General features: G+C 46.7%; 1 protein-coding gene across 1 annotated transcript; it reads left to right on the forward strand.

Annotated features, from left to right (window-relative positions):
- The first annotated feature begins 5964 nt into the window (after positions 1-5964).
- SHH (sonic hedgehog signaling molecule) lies at positions 5965-21726 on the forward strand. The gene is made up of 3 exons (XM_072652106.1): positions 5965-6710; positions 13556-13817; positions 17283-21726. Exons 1-3 carry the CDS (start codon positions 6402-6404, stop codon positions 18110-18112), a joined length of 1401 nt encoding a protein of 466 aa, XP_072508207.1. The 5' UTR covers positions 5965-6401; the 3' UTR covers positions 18113-21726.
- Positions 21727-23457: the final 1731 nt, after the last annotated feature.

Below are 23457 nucleotides of genomic sequence, written 5' to 3' on the forward strand. Positions count from 1 at the left end.
AATGGGACCCAGTTGAACAGGAGAAAAGAAAGTCTTTGAAAATTGTCAGGTTTCTTTAATGACTCCAAGTTTCCCATGAAAGCAAAAGCCTATCTTTTAAATATCAACATTCTACCAATACTGCTGTATGGCAGATATATATAATAGCTTTTCTCCAAAGAATCAAAAATTAATATCATAAAAGGCAATGGAGACTTTCCTGGTGGGTATGAGGTGGCTGCAAGAAATAATCACTGAGGAATTCTGAAGAAAAAGAATAAGAAATGTTACCAAGGAATTAATTATATGAAAGGAATGGTTTGGTCCTGCCTGTATCAAGATAAGAGAGTGCTTCCGTGGTACCCTTACAATGTAAGAAGAAATTGAGGAAGGCCTCTAATATATTAGGTGAACTCCCTGTGGCAAACATATAGAAAGATGTGGACCAAAGTAGAATGGAATTGGCAGACATGAATGGGCTGCTAATGCACTGCTGGAGGGAATTTCAAAATCTATGAGATCACAGATCTATTTGAGTATCCTGGGCCTAGACCAGGGCTTAGAACATAGTTGGAGCCTGCTAAATGGTTATGGATTGGTTGATCTATAAAATTAGAGAGCTGGACTTATAACCAGAGGTTCTTCAGCTGGGGTCTGTGAACTTGTTTCTTTCATCATTTGGTAACTGTATTTCAATATAATTGGTTTCCTTTATCATCCTGTGTATATTATTTTATGCATTTAATAGCATTAATCTGAATAGGGAGCTATAGACTACCAGGCTGCCAAAAACGGTCCAAGACACAAAAAAGGTTAAAAACTTCTGGACTTGATAATCTCTATATTCTTTGATCTTGGGAACTGCCATGGTGAAGGGAACTGCCAAAATTATGAGTTGAGTAGCACTTCTTGGATGTATGATTTCATTTGTGTATTTCTGTCACTAATAAAAAAATGTGACCCCTTAGTAGACAGTCTCCAAAAGTAACTATCTATCACCCAGACTGACAGGAAAGCCAGTCTTACTGAATCAAGCACCCTAAGAGAAAGACAAGCAAGTCAAACAACCACCACCACCTTGGCAACCATCTCCCTTCAGACCCTGATGGAGGCAGTCCAGAAGCCTGAGCCCAAGAGTTTTGGAAACAGCAATGCTTCCAGCCTAGTGCCCTCAACCATCTCAGCCATCATTCTGGGAAGCAGTCCTTGTGGAAATGCAGCCTGGCAACTGTTCCTACAAGTGCTGCAGTCAAGCTATTAAAGACCTAGAAAAGAAAGTTCTTACCACCAAAGTCCTTGGCACTGACAAATAGTTCAACATCAGAAATTGATAGAATGACATTCAAGAAGCATTAATGTCTGCTTTGTCATGGCACCCTGAGGAGCATGGGACTTTTCTATTTGACTTGAATCTGAAACCTTTCATTCTTAGTGAATTTGAGATCAGTCTATTTTCATTGTCTCTTTGTATCACATTAAAGTGTTTAATAAATGCTTTATCCATTCATTTATTCATTGCTATAGTAGGAAAAAAGCATAACTTAGTATCCTATCTTGAGATGATGAGTCTTTTAAAACATATCTAAGTCCTTGGTTGACAGAAGCATTGACTGGGCTTTTCAGCTTGGTAGGACCCTCCAGGACTTCCTTCTGCTGGTCTAGCCTCGGAGAACCCACTGTCACCTCTATACCCTATGGAGGCATCTACTTTATGGAGGTAAGGGTCAGATGCTTTCCTCAGAAATGCATACAAGGCAACCCTAAGAGTAGGCAGTGGTGGGGCGGGGGGAGTTAGAAGCACAGAAGGGGAAATATAGGACTGATGGAAATCAGAGCTGATGAAGCTGAGGCAAGATTGAGATGATCATTACTGAAGGGAAGGAGAATGTACAGAACTAATGGAGATGCCAAAGGGGAGGAGGAGGTTATCCCAATTGGTAAATGTAACGTTGGAGCTGGAGACTAGGAAATAGAGGTAAATGGAGAGAAGCATTAGAGCACTCCAGCATAAATCTCATGGGATAAAGAGAAAGTACAGGTGGCATGATGATGGTTGGGGAAGAGGGCAGTGGAGTGGGAGGGTCAGTCTATCTTCTCAAGGATTTCCATGACAAAGGTCAGCCTATCTTCCCAGGGCCTCCAGGTTATCTCAGGCACCTTGTTTTGGTTTGGAAAACCAGGCCAAGGCTTGAGCCCTCCATGTTTAATCTGAAGGCAGAGTGAGGGGGCCATCTAGTGTCTGGGGCTGAAAGGGGGAGACAGTAGGAGCTGTTTCAAGGAAGGGCGCCATCTGGGGGCTTGGGGGTAGAATCCAAAGGGAGGTCACCTGTCCTCTAGTGGGATGGATGGATGGATGGATGGATGGATGGATGGATGGATGGGGGAAACCCAGGTGGAGTGGAAGCAGAGAATGGGACTTGCTGACAGGCAGAAGGAATAGGCTGGGATTTGGGACTGACAGTCAGGCAAAGGGAGGGGCCTGGCTTGTCTGGAAGTGGGTGGGGGAGGAAAAGGGAGAGAGCCATCTGGTGTCTGGAGGTGGAAGACAGAAAGAGTGTCTGGTGTCTGGGAAATGGGAAGGGTGTCGGTGAGATGAAAGGAGGGGGGAGAGAGACAGTAGGGGGAGGGGTCTGGGACGAAGAGGAGCTGTTTGCCCCTGCTTCATCCACCTCCAGCACTTTGACTGAAAGTGTTTCCCAAGAAACAACCAGACCCTCGGTTTTCTTAGACGATGAGACTGTGAGCATTGTGGAATCTTTTTTTTTTATTTTGTTTTCTCCTTTTACCACCCTCCACACCCCAATTCATGACCGAGAGATCGATGCAACTGACGAGGGCATCAGTATTGGATCCTGTCTGGGCTTTCCCTTCATCCTCATTACCCTCATCATTATTTTAAGACTTGACAATCCATCCAGCTCCTGACATCATTCTTTCCCGGTGTAGGGGAAGGTGGAGGAGAGGAAGATACTGGGAGGGAGGATTGGGGAGAAGGCAGGGATGTCGCATTGCTACCGACAGAAGCTGTGAGGGATCCTGGCGACTTTAAATCAACCTTTGAGCTATCCGATGGGCCACGCCAAGCTGGGTCCCCTGCCTGTCCTCTCTTAGGGAGACGGAGAAGGAAGAGGCAATGCAGCAGTTCAGCCAGATCTCAGAATCTGGGCTGGGGACGCAAACTGAAACTGCAGCATGCTCAACCCCGACCCTTTCCCCTCCCACCCAGACCTCCGCTTTCTCTAACTTCTGACTTGAGATTTTCAACTCTTGGCTTTTACACACACACACACACACACACACACACACACACACACACACACACACACACACACGGTAATAAAAAAATAAAAAAGTAAAAAGCCAACCCTCTATGTTGTCGGTTTGGGGTTTTTCCACGTGCATTTATGATTTGCATTTAATTAATTCCTCCTCTTTCCTTGCCTGTTGCTCTCTGGCTGACTGCTTTGTATGTATGGAAAGCCGGCTAATGAGGAGGTTCCCCGGGATTCTAGACTTCACTCCTTCACTGCCGGGCTCGCGAATGAAGTGGCCAGTGGGGAAAAGCGATCAAGTGATGTGTTTATTAATTAATTAATTTATTTATTTGTGAAGTTGGGGGTGGGGCGGGGAAGCGGGGGTGGAAAAAGGGAGGGGAAGGAAAGAGAGAGACGTGCCAGGGCGGGGGAGGGTGATCAAAAGGTGTGCAATATTCCACACAGGCAGGATCACTTCTTATTCCCTGGCACTATTTAATCATATTACATCAACACGTGCTGCGCCAGGTAACCACATCAAACGACCATACCTTCTTTGGGATATAACGTTATATCTTTCTTGTATCTATTTTCACGGGTTGAGTACACACACACACACACACACACACACACACACACACACACACTGCAAAAAGTTAAAACACCGACTTGTCAGCTGAGGTCTATCTGTCTGGAGCTAACCCGGGAACTTTTAACACAGATCCGTCCTTTAATTGATAGAGTTGGGAAGGTGTTTTCCAGCTACCCAGGGCCTGTTCAGATCTCTTCCTGAGTCGTAGGATAGGGGGACCAGGCTTTGTACTTTGTAAAGATCTGAATGGAGGGGACTATTAAAAAAAAAAAAAACGGGAGGCGGGAAGAGGCAAGAGCTTGTGTCCCATTTTGGAAATGCCATAAGAGTGTTAATTTCCACCACTACCCCCTCCTCAAAGGTTATTGCGATGGAATATTTCATAGACCTACCCAATTTACCGCATTGCCGAGGGAGTTAAAACTTTGAGGTCTGGGAGACCTTTATTTACTTTCTTCTCCCCATCCCACATATTTGTATTCTTTTTTTTGGTCTCATTTCTTTCAGAGTATCTGATTATTTCTTAGTGTATAGTTTTAGTTCTATCTCTCATATGTACTCCTACGACCCTCAGTTCCTTCCACCCCAGTAGTAGTCTTTTTTTTTCTTTTCAAAAAGAATAAATAAGAAATACCATGTTCTTCAAATGGGACGCTTAGAAATTCCATGTTTTTCTGATTTAAATGGAACTTTCTCTGAAATGAGTGTGGAGGTACAAGGAACTGACTTTGTAAAGATTCAGAGATCTAAGGCCAATGCTGCTGGTTTGGGAGTTGTTTCTTGTAAAGGGACGTGACTGTTCCTTAGAGAAAATGCTTTTGAATTAAGCCTCCTCCTGCCCCCACCCCACCCCAACTCCGATTTCCAGCGACTCGGCTTCTCTCTAGTCACTTTAGGTCTGGCAGATAATTTTGGGAGCCCAGAATAAAGACATCGCTGCACTACGCTGAAGAGAGCCCTGAATTTAACATTAAACTCATCCCCTTGCCCTGCACTTTGCTCCGATCGATCTGTGGGGCTGTTTGCGAAGCTCTACCAAAAGATTGCTGTCCTTCAAGAGGAAATAACTCTCTTCCCACACCGCTTCCCTCCCCCCCCCATTCCCTTCTTCTTGGAGCTGGGGTGGGGGTGGGGGGGGTCTAGTTCCCTAATACCTCTTAGCTTGAACACACCACTTTAGTTTGGGCACTGGGTAGTATGACCTGGTGCCAGGGCATCTGTTCTCTCACTCTCCTGTTCTGCAAGGTTTGAAGAGGTGTACATCTATTTCAACTTTGACTGTGTTTCAAGCATTTTGTGTTAACAGTTAAAGTATTTCAAGTAACAGTCCTCTCAGACATTTCCAGTTATAATCACACTCGCCCCCCCACACACACACTTCTAAGTCCACAGCTAACCTTAGTCTACTTCCAAGGATGCTTTCTTCAGTGGCCAAAGGCTCTTCCCTCTTGTGGAAAGATATTGTTGCTTTTAAACAGAGGGAGAAGGAGAGAGAGAGAGAGAGAGAGAGAGAGAGAGAGAGAGAGAGAGAGAGAGAGAGAGAGAGAGAGAGAGAGAGAGAGAAATCTTGCCTTCCTGATAAAGTCACTAAAAGGGATTTGTATAAATCAGCCGTGTTGCACTCATGGTTTTCATTGAACATTTGTCTGATGATCAAGGTTTGACTGGGAGTGAAGGGCGAGGGGAATGAGACAGAAGGAAGAATGAACTGTCTTTAAAAATTGCACTCGTATGAAACTTCCTAAAAGGTTGTCTAACAGAAGCATCTATTACTTTACTTGACAAATTTACCTTTCTCAGGAAAGTTTAAGAAGAAAAATCATGTAATTTATGTTATCCTAATAAATCAGATTCTACCTCACTACGATACAATTCACTTTGTGTTCTTCCCCTCCCCCTTTCTTTTCTTTTTTCTTCCCCCCCCCCCTCTACACCCCCCCACCCCCCCCGCCCAAGCCCTCAGGTGAAAGTGCGGCGGCGGCAGCAGCAGCAGCAAGCTGCAGCAGCAGCAACAGAAGAAACATTTTGTTGCCTTTTTGAGGGTTAAATCAGAAGACAGGCTGTCTCGCCTCGGCCAATCAGATGTGGTCCCTGCCAGCTATAATATAGTGCTAAAGGCAGGCTTCTCTCACAAGCGTTTCTAGGCTTGCTACCATTAAAATCAGAGTCTTTTTGTCTTTTGATTGCTGTCTCGCGACCCAACTCCGATGTGTTCCGTTATCAGCGACCGGCAGCCTGCCATTTCAGCACCTGTCTCGATAGGGATCGGTGGATAGTTGAAGGAATCAGCAAGGAAGCAAAGGCTTATTGAGAGGGAGAAAAGAGAAAAGGAAAGAGAAGAGAGGGAGGAAGGGAGGAGAGAGAGAGAGGGAGAGAGAGAGGGAGAGGGAGAGAGGAGAGAGAGAGAGAGAGAGAGAGAGAGAGAGAGAGAGAGAGAGAGAGAGAGAGAGACCGAGACCTAAGGAGACAGTCTGAGATAGACACGCGCAAAGGCGCGCGCACACACACATATACACATACACACACACACACACATACACACACACACCAAGGAAGCTTTGAAGTAACTGGATTCAATGGACGAGATGCTGCTACTGACGAGATTTCTGCTGGTGGTTCTCGTCTCTTCCCTCTTAATGTCCTCGGGGCTGGCGTGCGGACCTGGCAGGGGATTTGGAAAGAGGCGCCACCCCAAGAAGCTGACCCCCTTAGCCTACAAGCAGTTTATCCCCAACGTGGCGGAGAAGACCCTAGGGGCTAGTGGAAGATACGAAGGGAAGATCTCCAGAAACTCCGAGCGATTTAAAGAACTCACCCCCAATTACAATCCTGACATTATATTTAAGGATGAAGAGAACACCGGAGCGGACCGGCTGATGACTCAGGTAGAAACCCCATCCATCCATGTGTGGCGTTTAATATGTTTCTTTGAAAGGCAAGGAAAATGTGAAAGGAAGCGCTCACAGAATGAGCCTCTGTCCTTTTTTTCTTCTCAGTTTTAAGATAATATCCCTTTCCCTCCTTAGCCACCTACCCCATCACCCTTCCTCTTTCTCAAAGAATCCATATTATAAGTAGAGCTTAGAGAAGTTTGGGGGTAGGAATGGGGGTGGGGAGAGTGCAGTTGAGCTCGGGTTTTATGTCATTGATTTGATTTCTGTGTTATTGGTCTGCTACTTCCTATCCTGTCTCAGCCCTGTCATGCAACTTGCTAGGGAGAGCTCAGCTTTTAGGGCATTCGGCTCCTTGAGTCTGTCCTTGTTGCTTGGGGAGGAAAGGAGGTGGAGAGGGAATAGAAATCAGAGAGATGGAAGAAGGGGGAATCCGTCCCCCCCCCCCAATATACAGTGACCACCACATCAGGATTACTGTCTCTTTGAGTATTAGATCTTAAGACACTTTTTCTCTATCTCCATTTTTATTTCCTTTCTCACCCCCACTCTTCCCACATCTCAAATAAATTCTTAATTCGGCAGGCCAGGGGAGGCTGTTCTGACAAAAGGCAGTGTGGCTTCAGCCACAGCTATTGCTCTCCCATTTCTGTATTATGTAGCTTGTATTGCAATACCGTTTTGCAATTGTGCCCATCGGAGTGTGAATATATTGATATTTCTTTAAGGATGCTCTCTTTCTCCCGTCGCCCGTGGTACCTTAGGGGAGGGACTTATAACTTATTAGCATTGCATCACTCTCTTTTAAATCAGATTGCTCAAGAATTACAACCGAATAAATATTGGGTGGGGGATGGGGAAAGGGAATAGTGGAAAGATGGAATGCAGAACTATCTTAGGCTTGTTATTTATTTTATCTTTAAAAAAAGAAAAAGGAAGAAACCGCAAAACAAACGTTCCCTTCGTACTTCCCTTCCCACATTGAGATGTCTGAAAAGCAAATTCGACCGCCAGTCACGGACTTTCTGAAACTCCATAGATCTAATAAGCTGGAAATGGTTTTCCTTGCAAATATAGGTCAATATCATTTTTATTGCCCTATTAAAATATTTAAGTCCCACCTTTGGTGCTAGCAACGCAATGAGGTTGGAGGAACCGCACTAGTGGGGGTGGAAAGTTGGGGGGGGGGGGTCGGAGTTGGTAATGATTTCCCCCCCTCCCAACCCTATTCAATCCCCCAAGTCCTCGGTTTATTGAGGGGCAGGAAAAAAGACTGTCCTGAAAGATGACTTCTATTTTAAAGGGTGTCCTTAGCCTCTCTTCCTCATCTGCTCTCGACCACCTTAAATCTTACCTAGAGCGTTGACGCGGGCTCTTGTAGGCAGATAAAAGCGTGAGCCTCAATTATGTACAGGCCACAGTGTGCAGGTTGAGTGCAGCGTGCTGGACTGAGTTTGCCAGCTTGCTTGGGCAGGAGCTTTCACTCCCTCCGCCCCAACCCCAACCTCTGTCCCTAGCCTGCCTCTGGCTGCTCATAAACCCACTGGGGGCGGGGGGCTGGGCTGTAGTGAGATGGCTCAGGATCGGAGGTAGGATGGGGTGGGGGTGGGGGGCCGGAGGTTCCTGGCTCAGAACCCTGTTAATAGTTGCTCTCGTTTGTGGAAGCCCGCCTGACAGACAGCCCGAGAGCCCGTTTCACCCATCCCTGGCCCCCACCGCCCACCAGACCTCAGTTCCCGGGTGCTTACAGCCCTCAGTCATCGCAGCCTTTCAGAAAAGCTGCAAGGCAACGGAGCTGTACGCCAAGTCAGACGCATTTTCAGCTCCACTTACTCCTTCTTTATCGATCGCCACGGCTAGGGTTTCAGCTTGTATCCTTTCTAATACGACAGAGGCTGGGGCTGCTGCTACTGCTGCTGCTGCCGCTGCCGCCGTCACGAGTCCAGATTCTCTTAAACCCGAAGGAAAGAAACCCTTCCCCTCCCTTAAAAGATCACGCCCGCGAATTAGCTGCATCACTAGAACGATGGTGATGATAATAATAATAATACTATAATGATAATAATTAAATAAAGCTGCTGGGGGGGGGCTGACTAGGCGAGGGTTGAGGAGGAGCAGGCGGCAGCGGCGGCGGCGGCAGGAGGAGGAGGAGGAGAAGGTAGGAGGGGTGTGGTGAAGATGTTTTAAAGGGCTGGGTACATAGCTGGAGAGCAAGCTCCGAAGGAGGACTGCTAATAGCCTGTCTGCTTTCTCTTTCACTGCTCTGCGTCTTTTCATTCCTTCTTTCCCCTTCTCTCCTCTTCTGCAGCCCCTTCCCCAGCCTCTCCAGAATCCTGGTCTTCTCTCCCTTTCACCCCCACCTCACTGATTCTGCATCCCCCTCCGACCTTTCCCTCGTCTACCTCTGTCCGTCCTTCCCCGCCCCCTCAACTGCTAGCCCTTCCCAGGGAATTCAGCGCCAAGCCTGCTACGGGCTTGACCACTCTGGCTGCCATTGGCCGGCAGCATTTGAACTTCTGACCTTCTGTCAACTTCCCTCAGACGAACGAAACGAAAACAAATAAGTTCCCCCCTTCCCTTGCGCACACACGCACACCAGAGCGTTGGCTAGTCCTGTTCCCGACACAAAAGATGGGGGGGGTGGGGGGTGGGCAAGAGCCAGAAGGATTGCTGGAGGGAGGGGAACTCAAGTCCCCGTAACGCTGCCCCCATGGAAGTACCCTAAAAATAATGCATGGTAGTGGGAAGAAAGAAGAGCTGAGGACTCAGTCCAGTCACCTGGTTTCTCTCTTCCACCCTACACCCTTCCTAATATCCTGTTCTCTGGGCTCCCCCAGTGAAAAGTGTGATGGGGGGGGAAGGAAGTCATTGTTGTTGGGGTGTAGTTGTGAGATATAATAATATCCTGTTGATCTGGAAGTGGGGGGATGGGAAGACTGGTGATCAGTTTCTCTGCAAAGACGTGTCTTCTGAACTGGGGTTCAGCAGGCGGTCTCCCTGAGTTAGACCAAACACCCGTGTGTGTGTGTGTGTGTGTGTGTGTGTGTGTGTGTGTGTGTGTGTGTGTTGCTTCACAAGTCCCTCAACCATGGCGAGATCTTCCCCAGTGGAACTTTGAGAACCGTTCCTGAACGCATTAGCTACTGGTTAATATTAACTCAAGGGAAGGGGGAAACGCAGACGGACATCGCTTACAGGCTCAGGCAGGTCAGGTCCCCAGTCTTAGGGGGGGCAATGGTCTGAAAGGGGGACAGCGGGAAGCTAGTAAGGGAAGTCGGACCTGTATGGAGGGGGAAGTAGGGAAGTGGCCTGAAATTGACGCATGTCCCGTCTGCTTTGCAATCAAGTTAGGGAAAGGGAATGTTGAAATATGGGGGAAGAGGGGGAACTTTGATGGGAGGGGGTGTTTTTTCTTAGTTAAGTAGGACAGGAGACGTATGTAGGGTATGATTTTGCGGGTTGTGGATCTTTTGAAGTTTAGGGTGGCCCTCTTTATGGGAAACCCACCAAGTTGTTTACAGTTGACAGGTACCTGCTAAGTGTTTTCCTCCGAGCATTCATTTGTGTAGAGAGAGGTTAGGCGCTTGGCAGAGAGCTGGGGCGTGTTGAACTACTTTGCTTCGGCTGACACAAAAGCCCGAGCTGAGGCGGCCCTGCTGGGCTTCACGGTGAGTGAACAGAATTGGGCTTGATTCGTGGCACACGACCCAGTGAATTAATAAATTGTCTGAGCTTCACGGCTTTTGACTCCGACAATCCAGCTCAGCCAGTATAGAGTGAGAGTCCTTCAGCCAGCAGCAGCAGCAGCAGCAGGAGGAGGAGGAGGAGAAGGTGGTGGTGATGGGGGTGGTGGTAGTGGTACTTCTCCTTTTACCAGAAAGAATTAAAAGGATGGGGGGGGGGGGGCTCTTGCCAAATCCCCACGTTCCACCCCCACTGCCTCCATCCCCATTCCCCACTCCACACCCGTATCCTTCTTCCTCTGAGTGCATCCTTGTGCTCACTTCCGAATGGCCCAGCTTAAGTTAGAGATCTCGATCCCGGAATGGGAGCCTAGATTGCCCCGGGCTGTTTAAAGATTCACAGTCTGGTGGGGACCGAGACTGTGAAGTGAGTCGGGAAAGACCCCGGGTAGGGAAGAGAAGCCGTGCGTGGGTATGCGTGTTTGTATATGTGCGCACGTGCACCCGTGGCCGCGGGGCGGGCTTACTCTCCCAAGCTAGAAATCCAGCGTGGTTTCAATCGCTGGTCTTCCACGTAAAGTGCGTGTCATCCTCGTGGTGACCTCACTCAAACTCTTCTTCCATTAAGAAAAAAAAAAAGTCTAGCAGCCTCAGAATCCTGCGAGGGCTAGCCTGTTTTTCCCCCTGCTGCTTCTTGTTTTTCTTTTATGTTTAACTCCCACAACTATATTACCGTTTTTATTGCTGCCAAATACACAGAACCTTTCCTGTTAAGCAATCATGTCAAATTCCCTTGAAAACTGTGGAGTAGGAATACTATAAGGCTTCCGTCTCCTTCCACCTTCACCCCACTTCCACCCCCACTGTGCACTTCGGCCTCCAACCCCCCCCCCCCCCCCACCCAGCTACCTCCCTGCTACCCCGTCCCCAAAAGACTTTCTAACAAGCTGTTGTAAAGGGCTCCTTTGTGGTGGGCGATTTTACATATTGGTAGCCTCTTTGGGGAGACTTGTCTGGGAGAAAGTCAAGCATCGTCTCTAGTCTTCGGAGAAGTTAACAGCAAACAGCCCTGGCAGTCACTGAGGGCCAGTCCAGGCGCCTTGGCTAAAGTCACCTCCAGTTCTTCTACAGTCTCTGCTTCTGTTCCTGGTTTCTGACTCTGGCTAGAAAAAAGGCACCCTATCCTATATCTCCTGGAGACACAAAATTCACCGTCACCACCCCCTTCTCAAACCTCCCAATCATTATCCTCCATTACCAACTTCTTTTTTCAATTTTCTCCATTCATTCAGTTAAATCTTCCCACAGCTTTCTTTTAGTTATAGTTCTGACCTGACTGAAGGAAGTGAAGTTAGGAAAGTTACCTGGGAAGCTCAGTCCCCATATCCCAAAAGTATATTTCAGTTTTCCTCTAGAATTCTCTTTGACTAGGTCAAGACCAATATAACATTGGAGTAATTACAAGGAGAGCATTTTGGCATATGCTCTGTGTGCATGTGTGTGGGAATAGATGGATGGATGGATGGATGGATGGATGGATGGATGGATGGATAGATGGACAGAAAAGAAACAGAAAGAATGCTTGTCTTTCTATCTTCTAGACTTTCTTGCAGAAACATTTTCCCTTCCTCATTCCCCATCCTCCTTCTTACCCCCCCTCCCACACACATGCAGCTCCATTCCTCTTTATACATAGAAACACCACCCCCTCCCTCCAACTCTTCAGTTTGCTCTTCAAACTTGCTGGACGCCATTCTAAACTGGGGCCAAGAGAACAAGAGGGGAGGGAAGGGAAGGGAAAAGGTTAAAGAAAACAAGAAACTCAATCAGACCACAGAAAACCCAGGCAGAAAAGAACTCCATAGAGTAAAAAGAATGTGGCTCTCCAGATAAAGAATGTTTGTCATCCCTGCCCTGGCCCATATGGAAAATTATAACTCACCTAGTTGCTTTTCCCCCCTCCTTTCTTCCTCTCCCTCCCCCTGCTAAACTTTGCTATCAACTTGCAACCTTTATTCTTCTCTCTTACCTTTGGTTTAATCTTAACCCCAGAAAATCTAGAGGTGGGCAGGGAAGGTCCCAGAGATAAATCATAACTTTTCATTCTTTAAGACATGTACAGTGTATTTTTGGTCATATCTCTGAAATACAAGGACTCTCTCCAGTCTCACTGTATACTTCTAATTCTGAGGACTTTAGGGAGTGATTTGCTCTTCCGAAACAAGGGTTGGTTTGGAGGAGTGGGTGTGTGTGGGGTGGGTAGTAGGACTAGTTTGAAAGGGGTTTCCTCAGGGTCAGATAAAAGTCCTGCAAGTATGGGGGAAGCTGTTGTGACCACAGAAGAGGAACATGAAAAGTTTGAAGACACATAGGGCAGGAGAGCACTAGAAAGTGGGTGGAGTATAAGGTATGTGAGGTGCTTGGGTATTCTCAGAAAGACTCCCTTTTCTTACTATAACTTCAAACTGCTGGCAGACAGTTTCGTGGTTTAAAAGGAAAAACCTTAATTTGGAGTCAACAGACCTAGTTCACCTTAGCCAAGACTCTTAGCCTTTCTGGGCCTCAGTTTCCTCATCTGCATAAACTGAGGAGGTTGGACTAGGTGATCTTTAGGGCCCCTTCCAACTCAAAATTCTGTCATGCTGGAGTTGCTGTTTCAGCAATTCAAAAAGCCATCCTTCCCAAGAGGAATTTGTTCTCTACAAATTTGCATCCCCAGATCACCAACACGATGAGTATATATTCTGTACTCTGAGCCAAGCAGTCCTGAATTCAAGGCCTCAGCTCTCCATCCCATCCTCATCCCTCTGTCTTTTCTGCTCCTCCCCCAACACACACCCACACCCACCCACACACACACACACACACACACCACTAAACTGAACTGATACAAAATTAGACCTCCCTCTGAGACTACCCAGACTTTCCCAATAAGGAAACACTGCTACCTCAGAGGGCTGAACCCTTAGGTGACCCTCTTTAGTTAAAGAGCTGCTTCTTGGGTGTCAGAAGCCATAAGAAAGAGAAACTCTTGGAAGGGGGAATGGGCTAGGGAGAGGGAGGATATAAGAAGCAGGAATAGTTCTCAGTCCTGTTAACAACCTCTCCATCTGTCTTCTCCCTCATCTGTGACACCTGTCCCAATTCTATTCCCAGAGGTGTAAGGACAAACTGAATGCCCTGGCTATCTCTGTCATGAACCAGTGGCCCGGGGTGAAACTTCGGGTCACTGAGGGCTGGGATGAGGATGGCCACCACTCTGAAGAGTCGCTACACTATGAGGGCCGGGCAGTGGACATCACCACTTCGGACCGGGACCGAAGCAAATATGGCATGCTGGCCCGCCTGGCCGTGGAGGCAGGCTTCGACTGGGTCTATTACGAATCTAAAGCCCATATCCACTGCTCTGTGAAAGCAGGTAAGGGAGAAAGCAAGCCAGTCACTAACCCCACCCCAATATCCCCCCTCCCCCGGGCTTCCCATCTCTCAACAATGTCCCCTCCCCCAATAGGCCCTTCCTAGCACCACCCGATCTGCAACTGAGACTTCCTGAGCTATATTCCTGACCTCCCCTAGGACCCTGGATGCTTTCTATGGTTGTGGTCTCTACTGGGGAAAGATAAGAGGAGGAGTGTGTGTGTGTGTGTGTGTGTGTGTGTGTGTGTGTGTGTGTATGACAGACAGAGAAAGAGAGAAGAGACAGAGAGATGAAAGACAGAGAGAGAATAGGGAAGAAACAGGTAAGGGACTTGATATCATTGGATAACATCTCTACTTTAAACCTCTGGCTCTCAAATTCCAGTCCCACCATTCTAGGAATTGCCTCCAACACCATGGTCCTATAGTGTGTAGATACTCAAGCATCTCCAAACACAATTCTAATAATTCCTTGCCATGGTAAGGAAGTTCCCTTCCCTCCCTCTCTCTTCCTTCCTTCCTTCCTTCTCTTTTATCTATCCATCCTCTTCACTCCTGATTTCAAGCTTGCATTAAGCCAGCTTTAGAAAATTACAGGGATAGGAATGGGGAGAAGATGGGAACATTGAGGCAGAATGGGTCTATCTCCTGGCAAAGGCAAATGACTGCCACTACAAGGATGGAACTATTAAGCAAAGGTATTAAAATAGCAACCAGGTTCAGTGCAGCCACTTAAAGAAAGCCCAGCCAGACTAGATTGTTTTTTTTCCTCCTTCTCTAAGGGGTTTAACAACCAACCTCCCACACTCAAGTCCACATCCAGAGTACTCCAGCCTATGGAGAAGGTGAGGTCCCAGAGGTTGCTTTTAAATGAACCCACACTCAAGCCTGTGGAATTAGAAACTAATGTAAATATATAAATGAATAAATGAATGGCAGAGCTTTCACATGCACCCAACAAACATTAGCGCTTCCAAACATCTGGATGGCCACACGCTCGGAAGCCCTGATGGTTATTATTACCGGTTCTGCTAAGATTACTTACTGCTGTGGGTGAAGGCCAAGAACTTTGATTTCATCTTGTGGTCTGCAGCTGGTATATCCCCAACCAAAGTGTTGGATTTTTTGGGGTTTTTTTTATGTGTGGTTTTTTTTTCCTCTGGGCTTGCAACGCCACATGCTGTTACAGAGGAGGAATAGCTATGGGGACAAGGAAAAAAAAGAAGAAGAAAAAGAAGAAGAGGATTGGAGGGTGGGAGAGGACAGCACCCAAACTCAACCCTTCACTTGAGATCTTTTTTCAAAGGTTTCTCCACCTCTAAGCATAAGTTGACACATTTAGCAAAACAGTTAACTGTGAATTTCAGAAGAGTTGTTTTTCTCCACTTCCCTGGCTTTGCCTGCTTGGTTTCTAAACTGTATTTTAATGGCATCTTTTAGTTAAGAAACATTTTAAAAGTGTCAAGAAACACTTAGTGGGAAAAGAAAATAATGACTTTTTTTTCCTTTACAACAACAGAAAGAGGGTATGCGGGGAGAAGGACCGAAACTGGAGGAGGGATGGTATGTGTATTTATAGAAGAGGGATAGGGCTCACCACAGGAAAGAAAATTAGAAATATTCACTTCCTTGGATCCAGAGATGAGAAAGTTTCTCACTTCCAAAACTCTATTTCAATTGGGAAGATGGGTCTGGTGGTATCTGAGTTTGTTCACCCTGCAGGGGAACTAGTGAGCCTCTCTCTCTAGGCTATCCTGTCTAGACGTTGCAATGACCTCCAAGGCCCTCTCTTTCTGTTTTTCATAATGGTTTTCCACCCTTTCCCCTGCTCCCTGTCCAAAGCTCTCCCCCAGGAATTTCTCTTCAAGCCTCCTCCCAAATGTAAAGGCATAATCTACTCTGTGGATTTTTCCTAGGGAGAGGGCCTAGAAAGCTACTCATTGAAATTCCGAACACACTTGGGGTTTGGGGGTAATATCTAGTGCGTGTCAGGCAGGGTCGTGTGACTCTACTATGGGGTTTTCTAGAGACCAGGTCCCATTCCAGGGACTAAAGCTGGTTTCCAATGGTCAGAGGCTCACTTCATGACGGAGAAACTGATGAGAAGATTAAAACCTCTGTAATTCCAGCAGGAAGATTCTTTATCTCAATCTCTATTTGCAAAAAGCATGATCCCGGAGATTGGAATGCAAAGACGAGCACAGCCCCTCTCCTCCGCCCCCTCCCCTTCCAGGCCCCCCTCTAGTCCTCCAAAAGCCTGAATTATTGTCATCTGGATAGAGAGAGACCGAGACAGAGAGGGCGAGAGGCTGGGGTGGTAAAAGGGGGCATTGAAAATGGGCCGCGTCTATCTGGTGCTTAGAGCAGGGTCCTCCATTTAAAATTCAAATACACATCTTGAGTGCCCTGCAAAAGTGGCTTTGCTGTGCAAATAGTGCTTGTGAGGGCTTGGGTTTTTGGAGAGTATGTGTCTGTGAATTGGCACACGGGGGGCTCTGCACCTGAGCAAATAACGGGGTGGGTAGTGAGAGAGTAGTGAGAGAGTGACAAAAAAAAAAAAAAAAAGAAGAGGGGGAGAAAATGGAAGTGTCCTCTCTTCTAAGAGTGCCTCCCATTTATTCAAGGAATCGAAATGACAATGCATGGGTTCTTTATTAGATTTTAATTAGGGAACCCAAACAAACGCCGGATTTTCACTCCCAGACCAATTCCCTGGTATGTTTGTAGAGTTGCTACAACTATTCCAGTTATTTTTCCACCAGAGATCCCATGCAACTGAAAAACGCAGCGGGGCTTCAGGGGGTTCAGCCCCAGTTCGGCGCTCTGTGTCCATCTCGCCCACCCCAACCCCCTTCCCCATCAAGAAGCCCAGGCAGTACATCCACCACCCGGCCAGCCCTTCTCAGAGCAGCCCTGCATTAATGATCCGTCCCAATAGGAGTGGGTGCAGAATCAACCCTCCTTCTCCCCCATTTCAGTGTTCGAGCACTCCCAGAGTGCGGAATTAGCGGTTGGAGAGTTAGCATCCTTAATTTGGGGGGGGGGAGGAAGGGGGGACTTCTAATGTAAAATGAAATGAGAACCCCGACCCCCCCTCCAAAAGTGGGCGACAGCTAGCTATTTAATTCAGTGGGCAAGTGGAGCTGTGGGGAGGGACAGGCAGGAGTCCTTCTGAGGACAGATGTGCCAAAGCCCCAGTCTGGAGCCATTTCACACCCTTGATGTCCCCCCTACTTGGTCTCCCCAGAGGATGATTAGGAACTTGTTCTCGATGTCGGTGCAGGGGATGGGGAGAATGAGGGGCGCCCTGTGTCCTGCCTCTGGAATCCGTGGCTAGCGGCCTGGCACCATCCCCCATTCATTTCCCCCCTCGCCCTCCCCACCTCTCCCTGGCTGCCTTCCTTCCTCCCAGCACTAACCCCCCCTTCCTCCTTTCTTTCTTTCTCCTCCCCGCTCCCACCTGCAGAGAACTCAGTGGCCGCCAAGTCGGGTGGCTGCTTCCCGGGCTCGGCCACGGTGCACCTGGAGCAGGGCGGCACGAAGCTGGTGAAGGACCTGAGCCCCGGGGATCGGGTGCTGGCGGCCGACGACCAGGGCCGCCTGCTCTACAGCGACTTCCTGGCCTTCTTGGACCGGGAGGACGGTGCCAAGAAGGTGTTCTACGTGATCGAGACGCGGGAGCCCCGGGAGCGCCTGCTGCTCACCGCCGCCCACCTGCTCTTTGTCGCCCCGCACAACGAGTCCGGGCCGGGGCCGGAGCCGCTGCCTCAGGGGGAGCCGTCGGGCTGGACCTGGCAGAGGCCACCGCCGGGGGTCTTCGCCAGCCGGGTCCGCCCGGGACAGCGGGTCTACGTGGTGGAGGAGCGCGGCGGGGACCGGAGGCTGCTGCCCGCTGCCGTGCACAGCGTGTCCCTGCGGGAAGAGGCCACGGGAGTGTACGCGCCGCTCACCGCGCAGGGCACCATTCTCATCAACCGCGTGCTGGCCTCCTGCTACGCCGTCATCGAGGAGCACAGCTGGGCGCACTGGGCCTTCGCCCCCTTCCGCCTGGCCCACGCCCTGCTGGCCGCGCTCTCCCCCGCGGCCAGGGACTGCGGCGGGGGCGGCGGCCCCGGCGGGGGCGGCGGCGGCCGTCTTCTGGTGCCCGCAGCCTCGCCCGATGTGCCCGACGCTGCAGAGGCCGGGGCCGCGACGCCAGGCATCCACTGGTACTCGCAGCTGCTCTACCAAATAGGCACCTGGCTGTTGGACAGTGACACGCTGCACCCCCTGGGGATGGCCGTCAAGTCCAGCTGAAACAGGGGGCATCCTGGGCGGACCGGGGCGGGGAGGGCACGGGCGGGGGGTGACAACGGCAAAAGACATGGTGAGAGCACGGAATGAGACTTTTAATTATAATAATAATTAATAATAATAATGGTAATGACAATAAAGTAGGACAGTCCAAAGTAGACTTTAAGGAAACACAGACCCCGGGAAGTTTTGTTGTTGCGTTTAGCGTATATATATATATAATATTATATATTTTAATTTTGCTGTTTTTTGTTATTGTTTTATTTTTGTTATTATTTTTTCCTCCTCTCCTGGCTATTTATTTGTTTGGTATTTGAATAGATGTTTTAAATAATATGAACCGGACCTTCAAGAGCCTTAAATAGTTTTTTTTCTTTGATAACTTATTATTATCATGTGAATTGTACTCACAGGGGGGAAAGATTATTTTGTGAGGCCAAGCAAAACTGCTCAGAGTCTATTTTTCTACATGTCCCGTGTGTCCTGACTTTCAGAAAGCAAAATTCTGTACTTTCCACCCCTCCTTTGCATCGCTCCTGCTTTTCAGCAAGTGTAAAGTAAGACATGCTTCGTGGGGGTCCACAAATTATATTTTTGTACGCAGAATTGTAAATTAGATTTTTTGAGAGATCAATACTTAACAGAATTACATTTTGTTTTTTTTGAAATAGTGTAAAATATGAAAATATATTATTTTAATTTAACAAGTTTCCACTGTAACAGCCATCTCCTGTATTGTCTTTTTTTTTTGGTTTAATATTTGCGTTGTCAGCACCATTACGGCCACATTCTTGGAAGTCAAGACTGTTACACACTTCTTTTTTTTTTTTTTTTGCAAACTGCAAGAACTTTGTTATTTTTAACTTCAAAGAATTTATTAGAAAATAATATTTTTTAAAAAAGCGCACATGGTAATGAGCCCACAAAGATGGAGCCTGTAGTTTGTACAGAGAAAAAAAAAAGGATGTTTTGCATTAATAAATTGAGAAATAACTACTGTAAATTTACTAAAATGTATTTTTAAAATATTTTGTAATAGTTTTAATAGTTTTATAGAAATAAAATGTGCCATGCACAATCTGGTTAGTATATAATAACTAAGAGTTATTGTTGCAGCCCATTTTTTTTTCTTTTTGGCTTCTTTGTTTGGGAAACCCGATGCTAAAAGGAGTTCCCAATATTATATTTAGATGTGTTGCTTATACTGTGAATTCAGATAAACTTAAGTAGGTAACCAAATACATCAAATCAACTTGCTGAGTCTCCTCTCTGGAGAAACCTCAATCTGTTTGTATTTATTTTGTGAAGTTGTTTCTACACTCCCCATGGTTGGGTGTGGTGTGGCAGTGGTGGTGTGTACGTGGAGGAGGGTTTTCCCCTTCATCAAAAAAAACAAAAACTAATTTGTCAAAGAAGTCAGCCCCAAAGGAACTTTCAGTGAACTTTCTCCCTTAATTTCCTTTTCTGTACTATGTAGTCTGCTCAGTTGGCTCACTTTTCAGTGACTAGAAGTAGGCCCCAACCGGTCCTTTGGATGCCAGGGAATATCTTGTTGCACTTTCTCTGTCTCTGAGTTTTAGTGAACAGGTCCCACCACTGCCTTTCTACATCCTCAAGGCTGCATAACTACAACCCTGCATGGAGAATGGCTTTCTACTCTCAGATTCTCTCAGTCAGTGTCCTTTAGAAATCTCCCAGGATTTCTGAACCAGAGGGAGAACAAGCGAGTACATTCACTTCTCTGCCTTGTCTTTCTTGAAGGATTGATTCTGAAAGGGGTGGAATTTTCCCTACGTGTTGCAATGTTTGTGCAAGATCCAGGAGGGATATATGCTGCTAGTCTTTTCCAGCTTTGCGTGAGAGTTGATGGTGGCACAAAGACCGCAAGGTCTCTTCCTGTCCATCAGTCCTTTGTATATGCAACCAGACCCACCTTCTGGATGTCATGATCCCTAGAATTCTGCTGAAGACTGTTGCAAGCCATTGGCAATGTCTCCAAAACCTCCCAACTTCCATGCCTGGAGCGCTGAGGCAGCCTTTTGCTTGGTCCCAGTTAGTTGGGCCACTGGCTCCCCTGCGGTTCCAGGTTTGAAGTTCTACAGAGTAGGAGGTGGCATCAAAGCGACCTGCAGGTCTGTTAGTGGTCTGACTGTGAATTTCCTTGAGCCTTGGTTATGGTTACATTAGTGGGTTAGAGTAAACTTTGTCTAGTATATGTGACCATACCCTTTTACCTTAGTCCCCAAGCCCTTGGTCATCTGGTCTATGACAGGCCATGACATTGGAAACTTGAGGCTACCTTATGGATGAACCCTATCTGTTTCTTCCCTTTTTCATCAGGCTATCCATGTTTAGGGCATCTTGAGGAGTTACCCTCAGTTGTCCTTCACTTGTACACCAAGTTCAGAGATGGGAATAGTAGAGTGGAAAGATGTTAGATTCTGAGTTGGAGGCCCTGGATTCAAACTCTAGCTCTTTCAATTGAGAGTGATGTGACCTTAAATGTGGCTCACTTACAAAATAAGGGGGTTGGGTTAGATAACCTGCTAGTTTCCTTCTAGCTCTAAATCTATTATCCTATGATATGATCTCGTTAACCAAAGGATGCCATTTTTGATCCTATGACCAGCACTAGGCGCTTGGCCTGTGAGGTGATATCTGGGGCAAAATGATAACTGGCCTGTGCTATGAGTTAGTGTTTGAGGACTGGGCTTGTGTCTTCCCCTTATCATTTTCATGCTGGGCCATGTTGAAAGGAGACTTTAATGGTTGTACACTGTTCTGTATATTGAATATTAAAATATCATGGACTTAGGGTTAAATTGATCAGTGGGAACAGAGGCATTGGGCCACCCATCCATGGTGAACACAGATTAGGTTGGGGGTTCTATCTATAGGAGAGGGACCTGTAAAGAACCATTTCCTTCCTGGAGATTATCATGTTTTAAAGACAGAGTTTACAAACCCAGAAGAGGCTTCAAGATTTTAATTAACGTGACTTACACTGACTCAGGACCTGGACTTTAGAGCAAAACTGAGCTGTGTGTTTAGACCTAGCCAAGATGCAAGACTGGCAGAAACCAGGTTATCTGAGCTCCCATCACTCAGTGCATTTCCAAAGCCTTCAGCTTGAGACAAAGCAGTACCCATAGTGGAACGATCTCTGGAGCACAAAATTCAGATGTGCCACGTAGGCAGCAAACTCTCTTAGCCAGGTCTCTCAATGGAGCATTCTCTTGGCTTACTTCCTTTAAACATTCTTTCTCTTTTCTCTCCATCTTTGAATGATACCTCTAGAGCTTTATGTGAAGAATCACTTTTCTTCATGGGCATTGAAAAGGCTTAGCAGAAAGGCATGGCAAAGAAACTAGAACAGGGAGAAAGTGGCCACCAGTTGGCTTCAACCTGGCACCATCCTCAAGATGACACAAGATTCTCCATGTTCATGGTTGACAATGGCAATAGCTTGTATAAAATGTATGCATGGTGGTTGCTGCTGACCTAGCCAATGACTAAATGCATATCTATTCCTGTTGAAAATATGTATAAGAATGTACTTGAAGCTATTACCCTTGTGCTCTGTTGTCTGAATAATTAAAGAAATTATAGCGACTTTCTGAAATGTCTGTTATGTGCCAGAATCCCCCCATTCCATATTGTCAGTTAGAGTTGTCATTTTCTTTCATAAAATTCCAATGGAAATAAGAAAAGGAAAAAAGTTTCCAGTGGAGAATTCATTTTCCAGATCCCTTCAATGGATGGATAATCATCCAACAAAGGTGTAAAGTAGGAGTTGACTCATTGCATTAGAAACAACTCTGAGATCTAATACTTTTTTGTGTGTGAGGTGGAGGAAGACACAGTGGAATGGGGAGCATCTCTCTTCCTGGTGAATCCCTTTACACACTTTACAATGCCCTTGTGTGAAATACTGGGCTGATGTGTCAAGAAAGCCAGTTAGTTGTGAATTTTGACATAGAAGAAACAAAGAACCTATTCGTACATCAGCAGAGAGTTACTGGAGCTAATTCTTCCTTCAGTTGCATGTGGAAAAGTCTCAGCAGGTCAGAATTCCCTGTTAATGTTGGAGAAATTGTCCTTAGTCTATCCTTCCCTGGAAAAACATTAGCATCCACTTAGGCTAGGAAACCTATAGAGGTAACGCAAAAAGACCCACCATATTTTGCTTCTTCAGTAATAAACACATTTATTTGAGTATCTTCTCTGGTCGTGGTGTTCTTCTAGCCCTGGATCCAACTGGTCCCCAGTGGCTAATGTCAAGCTGAAGGTCATCCCTACTCTTGGAGCAATGCAGACCAGGGTGAAGTGGTTTTAAATACCTCCATGATGTACTTTCCAATGACAGTCAAAAGGAAATGCTAACCTCTGACTTGAACTCTATCGTTAAGGGACCCCAAATAGTTATCTCAGCTCTATGACAACTTTTGTTTTATTCAGTCGTGTCCAATTTTTCATGACCCCATTTGGGGTTTTCTTGGCAAAGATACTGTAGTGGTTTACCCTTTCTTTCTCCAGCTTATTTTACAGGTGACAGATGTATAAATAGGGCTAAATGACTTGCCCCAAGGTCACACAGCTAGTAAGCCAGATTTGAACTCAGGAGGATGTCTTCCTAACTCCAGGTCCAGTACTTTATCCACTATACCACCTAGTTGCCCAATTTTGATGACTTTGTAGTCATTATGACCTGGTGATTTACTTAACTAGGCAAATCTAAATGTAAATCTAGTTTTAGTACAGCAAAACAAAACACAACACACACAGAAATGGAAAAGAACTGGAAGTGATTGGGTCTATTAGAATTGAAATCACATGAACCTTTAGGATCTGGAAGAACTTAGAGAAAGAATCAAGGTTTATTCTAGAGATAATTACCCCATCCTGAGAAATTAAGAAATCTGGATTAGGGAATAACCTTCTTCTCTCTTCCTCCAAATTGGGAGGAAAAAACTCCAAACACCATGGCTTTCATCTTACTATGGAAACAAAAGCAAGTTACCTACTTTCTATTGTCTGTCATCTCTATGAGGAGGGTACCTGGCTAGAAAAAAAATGTTGGTTCACATCAATTGTCTTAGAGATATGAAATCTAGAAGGCACACTGTATTGGAGCAAACGCTATGCCAGAGAAAACGTTAAGATTCCCCAATGCAGTAGAGACCAAATGCCTTTGAAGAGTTTTGTTTCCTGGCCAAGGGCTCAGTGCGGTGGTCAATGGGTTTCCTGTGGCTGGGAAAGCTGTTACTTGGATGAGAAAACATGGAACCCTGCCATTGGCCATCGCCCAACTCCTTCTGCAAGAGAAGCGGATAACCCAGCTGGGGAAC

The sequence above is a fragment of the Notamacropus eugenii genome, chromosome 3 (genome assembly GCF_028372415.1).
Source record: "Notamacropus eugenii isolate mMacEug1 chromosome 3, mMacEug1.pri_v2, whole genome shotgun sequence".
NCBI lineage: Eukaryota > Metazoa > Chordata > Mammalia > Diprotodontia > Macropodidae > Notamacropus > Notamacropus eugenii.

Coding starts and splice junctions, on each gene's coding strand:
- SHH (XM_072652106.1), top strand. CDS start 6,402: ATGGACGAGATGCTGCTACTGACGAGATTTCTGCTGGTGGTTCTCGTC. Junction 6,711..13,555: donor CGGACCGGCTGATGACTCAG/GTAGAAACCCCA, acceptor TTCTATTCCCAG/AGGTGTAAGGACAAACTGAA. Junction 13,818..17,282: donor CCACTGCTCTGTGAAAGCAG/GTAAGGGAGAAA, acceptor TCCCACCTGCAG/AGAACTCAGTGGCCGCCAAG.